The sequence below is a fragment of the Saccopteryx bilineata genome, chromosome 12 (assembly GCF_036850765.1).
Source record: "Saccopteryx bilineata isolate mSacBil1 chromosome 12, mSacBil1_pri_phased_curated, whole genome shotgun sequence".
Classification (NCBI taxonomy): domain Eukaryota; kingdom Metazoa; phylum Chordata; class Mammalia; order Chiroptera; family Emballonuridae; genus Saccopteryx; species Saccopteryx bilineata.
The window spans coordinates 13960474-13969777 of NC_089501.1; the positions used below are offsets into that span (position 1 = coordinate 13960474).

The 9304-nt window shown below is 46.4% G+C and overlaps 1 protein-coding gene across 1 annotated transcript; it reads left to right on the plus strand.

The window, feature by feature from the left end:
* Positions 1-217: 217 nt before the first annotated feature.
* VGLL2 (vestigial like family member 2) lies at positions 218-8077 on the plus strand. The gene is made up of 4 exons (XM_066248008.1): positions 218-485; positions 2821-3133; positions 5126-5674; positions 6977-8077. The coding sequence occupies exons 1-4, from the start codon at positions 405-407 to the stop codon at positions 7015-7017; spliced, it is 984 nt and encodes a 327-aa protein (XP_066104105.1). The 5' UTR covers positions 218-404; the 3' UTR covers positions 7018-8077.
* Positions 8078-9304: the final 1227 nt, after the last annotated feature.

Below are 9304 nucleotides of genomic sequence, written 5' to 3' on the forward strand. Positions count from 1 at the left end.
GCAGCTCGCCTTACCCTTGGCCACCTGGGAGCTAGCGGAAACACACCCGCACCTCCTCGGGTCCTCGTGCTTCGCTCTCCATTGGCCCCCCCGATCCCCGCCTCCCTCCCTGCTCCCCTCCCGTCCGCAGCTTCTGAGTGGCGTCAGCACGCCCGCCCGGCTTGGGGTTTAAATGCCCACTAGCGGGAGCCCGGGCGCTTCTGTCCCGGAGCGCGGTCCGGGCTGGAACAGCAGGGGTGGGAGGGGAGCGTGCGAGCGGGATCCCGAGCCGCGGAGCGCCCTGCTCCTCGCCCCGCCGCGGATGACACTGGAGCTGGGGTCCAGGCGCCGCCCATGCAGCATCCCTGCGCTTCGCCGACAGAGTTGATGATAAAACCCTAAATCCGTCTCCGCTGCGGGGAGCCATGAGCTGTCTGGATGTTATGTACCAAGTCTATGGTCCTCACCAGCCTTACTTCGCAGCCGCCTACACCCCCTATCACCAGGTAGGTGCGTCCTACCGCCCGGGTCCTCGGAGACGGGTGGAGCGCCCGGGCTTCTCCGAGCACCGCCAGTACCCTGAGATCCACCGCAACTCCGCCCGGGTCCTCGGAGACCGGTGGAGCGTCCGGGCTTCTCCGCGCACCGCTAGTACCCTGAGATCCACCGCAACTCCGCCCGGGTCCCGGGCGTTCGACCAGCGACGCGCGCTGCCCGGATGCCGGGATTGCCAGAGCTGCCACACAGTAGATTGAGCTAACTCCTTTAGTTTGCGCTCTCGGAAGGCAACTAAGCCCTGTTAATGCGTGTACTGGTTTTGCTGGGAGTAATCAGAAGAGGATTGCGCCTGCGGGATATTTTTCTTAGTGTCTGTCGAACTCCAGATTTGTCCGACCCGGAGCCCACTGCGGGTGCAGGGAGATGGGACTAAAGCTCACTCGTGGAAAACCTAATATTGATCCCAACAAAAGCAAAAGCCTGTCACTATTTTTGTGTTTGAGATGCAAAGATCTGCGTTCTCATCCCCGCAAGCTTATCTAAGGCTTACCATTTTTTTTCTGTTTCAATTCTCAGGCGATCAGGCCAATTAATTTCAGAACCAGAGAATTCGTTACAAAGAGAACCGCACGAAACGCATTGGTTCTATGATCTTTGCATTGCAAAGTCTGGGGGAGTATTACAGGGGTGCAACTGACTGGGCCGAGGCAAGCTTCATAAATAATACTTTAACTTTCAGGAGATGGAGTAGCTGAATAGGACTACCCTGCCCTCAACAAATCCATTTTTAATAAGACCACTTAACCCCGGTTCTGCAAACTCAAGTTATTTCTCTTTTCTCCGGACTGTTTCTGGTGAACAGGTCTTTCTGTTTCCACAGCTGATGTAGTGAAAACTGAGGACAGTAGTCCAGGGAAAGAACAAGATCACATCTGGGGGCTGTAGGAGGCCAGACCAGGTTAAAAAACGAGGGCCTAGACTCCTGTTTCCGGGAAACTGAAATACACTCCAACATCAGAGGCCATGCTTCACCAATTTTGCTTGCAAATTCAAAACATCTATTTGGCTTTTGCTTTTTCCCTCCTTCTCCTCTTTCCACTCCCCAACCAGGAGTTTGTTTAGTCAATGTTAATTTTAGGAATCACCAGAGTCCCTCATTATAAACCAAGTGAGAATGTGGTAGAAATAGTTGTATTGCTAAATAATTCTTTTGGCTTCAGTATCTGAGTGAGATGAGCTCCTTCTCAGGCTGGGACTATTGCAAAGGGGAGAGGTGGGTTGGTTTTCTGTGTGATCCTTTCTCTTCCTTGACCCTGGACCAATCCATTGCATTAAGATCTCATTTTTGTATTGTCAGGACATCTCTGCCTGCATAACGCTTTAACACTACATTCAGTCCACCGCTCATTTCTAAGAAAGTGTTTTCAACAGTTGCGCTGGGTATATTAAAATCACTATCAGTCATCATTTACCAAGCCTCAGAGCCACATCTTCTGCTACTCCTTTTTATTACTTGTTTCCTCATAGTGCACAGAGATGGCGAGGGTGGAAATTCTCATAATCCACTAATTTTTCTTTAAAGATCTCTGTAAAAACTCAGACTCTTAAATGGACATTATGTATATAGGCAATCAAACTAATATCCACCTGAGTTTATTAAAGCAATCCATGTCAGGATGTTATTCACCTTTTTATCCCTGAGTGGAACTATTTCAGACCTTCCCCAGCAGAGCTTAGTTTACAGCTTGGTTGTGTGGAGTGGATTCTTATATTTTCATGTTGCATCCTAAAGATGTTTAATCCTGCATCTTGTGCTTCTGCCCTGGATTTTCAGGCAGGAAACAGGCCCTAATTGGACTTAGGTGCCCTTTACCCTTGGAGGCTGATTTTTAAAAATACAAACGGGGTGGGAAAGGTAGGTTTACAGTTATGAGTATGCAAAACACAGCTTGTTCTTGTATTATTATTTATTTATATTATGCAAACCTACTTTTGCCCACCCCTGTACATCTGCCCAGACCCTGGCTCTGCAGTCAAGCTCAGCTCATGGCCTGATTGCTTAGGCATCTTCTGCAAACTTCACCTTGACACCTTCAGAGAGTTTTGCCTGTGGCCCAGCAGCGCTTCCAGACTGACAAAAACATTAGGAAGGGCAATCTGCCTCTCAGTAAGCCCAACCCTTGTTGTGTGACAGGCTGTGCAGCCCACATTAATGAGGCTTGGGCTTAGGCACCAATGCCGTTTACCCCCTGGATACCTTAGGGATCAGATGAGGAAGTATAGTCTGAAGCCAACTTGCCATCTCTGTTGAAATTGACTACTCTCTTCTTTCTCTCTGAGCAGAAACTAGCCTATTACTCCAAAATGCAGGAAGCCCAAGAGTGCAATGCCAGCCCCAGTAACAGCAGCGGCAGTGGGAGCTCCTCTTTTTCCAGCCAAACTCCGGCCAGTATAAAGGAGGAAGAGGGCAGCCCAGACAAAGAGCGCCCACCAGAGGCAGAGTACATTAACTCCCGCTGCGTCCTCTTCACCTATTTCCAAGGGGACATCAGCTCCGTGGTGGACGAGCACTTCAGCAGGGCCCTGAGCCAGCCTAGCAGCTATTCGCCAAGCTGTACAAACAGCAAAGCACCGAGGAGCTCTGGGCCTTGGCGAGGTAAGTATGGGGTTCTACTGGCAAAGGCCAACAGACAGTCCACTTAGCTTGGGGTCCATCTAGAGGGGCTCAAGGAGATGCAGCTGAAAGAATACTGAGTGTCAGAGAAATGGTGAGGAGGGGCATTTGGGAATGGTTAAGGAAATCAAGGAGGTATAGGCATGGGCATACGGTCTCTCCTCCAAGAGGCAGAGAAGAACAGAGCAGTGACTAGAAAAAAAAACACTAGCCTTGGAATTAGGATGCCTGGATTGGTGTGTTGGCTCTACCACTTCCTAGCAATATGACCTTGGGCAAGTCTCTTAACCTTTTTGAGGTCACTCTATTTACTGGTCTCTAAAATTAGAATAATACTTGCCCTCTTAACTATCCGTGGAGATGGCAGTAAGACAAACAGAAAAAAAAAATGTATGTAAATGTGCTGTGGAAAAGTGGGGTTTCCAACACTCTGGCCAGGGAGGAGGAGGAGCCTCACTTACTACAAGTTTACAGGGCCCTGACACAATTTCAGAAAATTCGCCCAGAAGAAAATGTCCTAGGCCCCACTGCAAGCAAAACCTGCTGAAAGATGTCTCCTAAAACCTACCAGTGCCTTTAGTCAAATTTCAATTACTTAGGAAATCTTGAAGCAGAAAACATCTTTCAATAAGGAAATAAAATAACAAAAGAAATAAAAATGTAGGTGCCACCAAATCATCTCTAAGGTTTTTTTTCCCCAAAACACATCCTTCTTCATTGTTCTGCCCTTCCCAGAAAACACTGCTTTATCAGACAATGATTCCCTGGACAACTCAACTAAATTTCCCTTCTGTTCTGAAATCTCAACCTCCCTCTGTTACTTAGACAAGGGGAGGGTTAACTATTTGGTAAACTTTTTCCACTAAGCTTAGTCTTTGTTATGTACCAAGCTGACAAAGGAGGACTTTGTTGTAAAAAGGAAAACAAATATTACATTAGTTTTAAATACAAAAACATTCTTTTTATTCTTTAATTGCGTAAATGGTTTTTAATAGGAAGACTGTTCATTACTTAGAATGTATTTTAATTCTCTAGTGTGTGCAAGTCTCTGGGGTATTGCAAATGCATACCCCAGGGGTATCCAACAGAAGCCTCTTAAATTAAATGTCTTTCTTTCCCTTCCTCCCTCCCAACTCACGAAAGGCAACAAATTTTATCTAAATGATGTTCTCTTAAAGCGCTTCCAGACTTTAGGGGTCAACAGTGATACTGGCACTAATAATAATAGTAATAAACTAAGTGTGGCATCATCCACAATTCGATGCAGAAGGTTTGTTAAAACTTTAAAAACTTTTCCCTTTGAGTCCCTTTGTGCAAACAATACAGCTGCCCTATTAGTGTGTAGTTTACTGTTTTGCTCGAGGTCTTGGAAATAATATTTGAAAGAGATTTCTACAAAGGAGTTTAATAATAGCAAGACTTCAAACAACGTCGACGGACTTTTAGTTTATCAGAGACACAATTTCTAGATCAAGAAACGCTGAAACGCGAGAGGGGTAGTGAGATCGCTAGGTGGCCAACCGAGAGTGGGAAGAGGTATCTTTAGCGGAGAGGCTGCGATTGGGAAAGGGAGGCCGTACCTGTCCCGAGGCCGCGGAGGCAGCTCAGGTCGAGTTAGATGAAGCTCTCTGTGATCCAAACCTGAGGCTTGGGGAGGTCTCTTCTCTCTCCATCTCCCCGCCGTAACTGGGTTTGCGCAGTGGGCACGTCTGCAAAATCAGAGAATGCGGACCTCCGCCCAAAGGATTCCCCCATTTGTGGTGCCTTTCCTTGAAATCACAGGCTACAGCCCCCTTAGAGAGGCGCAGCCCCGAAGGCGAGGCTGCTGATCCGCCCCAGCCGCGGCTTTCCCGCCCTTGGCCAGCCCCGGGCTTCCAGCTCTCCCACGGTGGCCTTACCGGGTCAGCACTCGCGTCTCCTAGCGGTGACGAGCTTCTCTTTTCCTTTCCTCCCCTCGGGCTCTCCGATGAGCAGACGGCTCCTTCCCGATGAGCCAGCGCAGCTTCCCCGCCTCCTTCTGGAATAGCGCGTACCAGGCGCCGGTGCCCGCGCCACTTGGCAGCCCGCTGGCCGCCGCGCACTCGGAGCTGCCCTTCGCCACGGCTGACCCCTACTCGCCGGCGGCTCTGCACAGCCACCTGCACCAGGGCGCCGCGGAACCCTGGCACCACGCGCACCCGCACCACGCGCACCCGCACCCACACCACGCGCAGCCGCACCCGCACCATCCCTACGCGCTGGGTGGCGCCCTCGGCTCCCAGGCAACCGCCTACCCGCGACCCGCCGCAGTGCACGAGGTCTATGCGCCGCACTTCGATCCGCGCTATGGGCCGTTGCTGATGCCCGCAGCCTCCGGGCGCCCAGCTCGCCTCGCGCTCGCCCCGGCTCCGGCACCGGGCAGTCCCCCCTGCGAGCTCTCGGCCAAGGGCGAGCCGACCGGCACCGCATGGGCAGCGCCCGGGGGACCCTTCGCTAGCCCCGCAGGAGACGTGGCCCAGGGTTTGAGCCTCAGCGTGGACTCAGGTAAGCCGGAGAGCGAGCTTGGCCGACCGAGGCCCCTCCTGCCCTCTGTCCCATTCTGGTCTGAGTCCTGGACCCCCTTTAATTCTCCTCGGAGATACCAGTGACACTGTGACCTGAAGGTCTGCGTGGCGGGGTTGTGTTTCAGGAGACAGATAACCTGGGGCCATCCGTGGGGGCTGAATGAGAAAGTAGGACCCTGCTCCATCTTAGCTGGGAGATATTACAGAGATTTTTTGTTTTTGTTTTAATTAAATTTGTTAGAAAGGCTCTGTCTAGCTCCAAGCTGTTCAATTCTGTAGCCACTAGACGCACGTTTCTGTTGAGCACTTAAAATGTGGCTAGGCGGCCGAACTAGGATATGCTTTAAGTGCGTAATACACACTGGATTTCAAAACTTAGTTTAAAAAAGGAAAGAAAAGATAAGTAAATTTTATCTCACTAATAGTTTTATATTGAGCGCATGTTGAATTATTTTCAACACATTGTATAGTGAATATATTGGGTCAAGTAAAATATGTCACTAAGATTAAGTCTCACCTGTTTCTTTTTTTTTTTTTCAACGTGGCTGCTAGAAAATTTAGAATTATGCCCGTGGTTCCCATGTATTTTTATTGGACAGTGCTGATCTAGGTAGGGTACTTGCTAAGAGTGTAGTTTAAAATGCTCTACAGTTTGGGGGTGGGGTGAGTGTTTTGTCACCTAATGGCAGTTATGAAGAAAGAAAAATACGTCTCTGAGATCGTGCCAAATTAGCTAGATCTCTTAAAAACAAAACAAGAATAAGATTTAAGGATAATATTAAGTCTCTGGCTTAAAGAGTTGAATTTGAAAGTTACGTTCAAACAAGGGCTTACATTTTTGCTTTCTTTAGTTTTAGGGCAAATGAAAATAATAGTTATAAATACTATCATAAAATCGCTGGCTTGTAGTTTAGCCCCTTCCCCCTCCCCCCAGGTGACGATTTGACATTTCTGTTGGCTTTCCTTTTACTTTCACTCATGCCCTGTAGATGAAGTCTGTGACTTTCACAATAAAACAGTGGTGCTTGTCTTTCTCTTCCTCCTTCCTTAAATATCTTGTTCCTTTCCTCCCCCACCCCTTCTCCCCCCTCTCTCTTTCTCTTCTCCCCTCCCCCCCTTATTTTCTCTCTGATTTCAGGTTTGCAGCCTCAGGACAAAAGCAAGGATCTGTACTGGTTTTAGACTGCCCACCTTCTTCCCTGTAGGTCTCTGCCTAGCGCACTTGGTGACACTCAGAGCTGAATGGAGTGGGTTTGTAACAGCTTCTGATCTTGGTTTGCAGCTCGTCGTTACTCCCTCTGTGGTGCATCCCTCCTGAGCTGATCTGCTGACCCAGGGTTCCCCCTTCCCTTTCCCTTCTGACCAGCCAGAAGGCTCAGCATCTGTGCCTCTCACTTCAAGGATGAGGACACGGGGAAAGGCAGAGACTTCAAACTTCTCCATGTGTCAGGAAAACCAAAATACATCTCAGAAATTTCATCTAAAAATAATTCCTTCTGCAAAAGAGCAGATCCAAAGACTCTGAATTATGTTTAACAACTTTTGGGCAAATCACTGGACATATCTATGGTGAGATCACTTAGGTGATATGATATCATAAGTTTTCTTGGAAGGAGGGAAAGAAAGACGACTTTTTGGTGTGAATATTTTTCATGCTGATGTGAAATATTTCATTAAGTAGTGTGACCATAGCACTACTTATGTCAATATCCTCAGATTTAAAATGTATTTGTATTTGCATTGAAGACTGTGGTAGAGAAGCATAAAGAAGCCAACCCTTCTTCCTCACCTTGGTAGCCTCCAGCTCTCTTCCTGCCCACAACTTCTCTCCAGGCACAAAGTCACACTTTTTTTTCCTTTGGATTGTGAACATGGAAGCCTCAGCCTGAATGTGAGTGGCAAGTGGCTCATCTGGAGCCACCTGCCCAAGTCTTACTGAAATGCAGCTGTTGTGGGACAACTGTTTAAAACTCCAGAAATACATCGACCAAGGTGGCACTTCCCAGTGTTTGGCACAATTGCAATTGCACTGGATATATTTTATATGTGTGTGTGTATATATATATATTTCATATTTTTTACAAGAAACATTTTACGATGAAAGAAGAAACCCTTCTCTGCCTTCTCTCCCACAAATTCTCTCCCTCACTCTTTCCTCCCCTGGATTAAAAAAAAAAAGCATCAAGAGACCCTAGCTGTCTCCGTGAAGAAGTAGGAATCACCGCAAGGAGAAGGAATGTTCCATGGAGTCTCCAATACCTCGAATACTTTTCTCAGTCTCTATGGTCATAATTTGGTCCCTTTCATGTTGGGACAGGGGAAGTGGTCTGTATGTGGGCAAAGCTGAAGGTGATGAGGAAGAAGAAACAAATATAAAGATGTCTGTTTACTATAAGGTCACTGTATTGTTTCATAAGTCTTAGTTTTTCTCTAATAGAATAAAATAATTTATAGCAATATGATTTCAGAAAGTAATATTACTTTATCTTTTGTTTATACACACATACATATACATATACTACTTTTTGTTTTGCCAGATGTTTGCTATGCTGTGAAACTTGTTAACCCCTCTACTCTCACCTCAAACCTAGAGATGAGAAGTTAGATATCTCCCTTCTGTAGTACAGATGAGAAAGTCATTGGTGGCCCACAACAGCACAGGGCTTATCTCTTAGGATTCATGGAGTCAGAAACAGAGATGGCATAGAAAGCACTACCTCATACACCATTCAGTCAGATGCACATTTATTCTTTTCCAGAAAATAATTATTGTTACTTCTTAAACTCTCAACTCTTTAGACAGCAGAGTCATTGGTTAAAAGATGTCTTTGAAATACTGGTCATTTTAAAAATTATAATTAGCTAGGCTAAGAAACCAAAGTTACCATTAGGCAAAAACAAAAGAAAACAAAAAGATTTTAAAGAAATTAGTGGTTTTCTCATGGCACCAAAATTATTTGTGTATCTCTTGAGATATTTTGTGTTAGGCCCCAATTGCCCTTATAGATTGTTAAAGCATAAAAATATTAGTCCAAATCTTGACCTTCATTGTAACATGAGAGGCAAATAAAATTTTTTAAGAGATTTTATTTATTGATTTTTAGAGAAAGGAGAGAGAGATGGGGGTTAGGGAGGAGCGGGAAGCATCAACTCATAGTGGTTTGCTTCTCATGTGTGTCTTGACCAGGCAAGACCAGGGTTTCAAACCAGTGACCTCAGCATTTCAGGCCAATGCTTTATCCACTGTGCCACCACAGGTCACACAAGGGACAAATTTAATTTATCTTGAATAGTCTCAAGGGTTGGGGACAGTTAAGGAACCTTACTCAGAGCATGGCTTAACAAAGTTACTCATCTCCTCTTTCTATCATGTTGGTAAGCTGTGAAGTTTATAAGGACTTGTTACTGTTTTTGCTCGGGTGGAAGGTACTATATGATTATACTGCACTAGATCTGGTAATAATAGTAATATTAATGTTAATTGTTTTTCATAGACCAGGCTCTAGTCTGAGGTCTCCATATACAGATCAACTCATTAAAGCCTCACAACAATTCTATGTGGTATTTATTATTATGATCCCCTATTTACTGATGAGAAAACTAAGGCTCA

Coding starts and splice junctions, on each gene's coding strand:
- VGLL2 (XM_066248008.1), top strand. CDS start 405: ATGAGCTGTCTGGATGTTATGTACCAAGTCTATGGTCCTCACCAGCCT. Junction 486..2,820: donor CCTACACCCCCTATCACCAG/GTAGGTGCGTCC, acceptor CTCTCTGAGCAG/AAACTAGCCTATTACTCCAA. Junction 3,134..5,125: donor GAGCTCTGGGCCTTGGCGAG/GTAAGTATGGGG, acceptor TCCGATGAGCAG/ACGGCTCCTTCCCGATGAGC.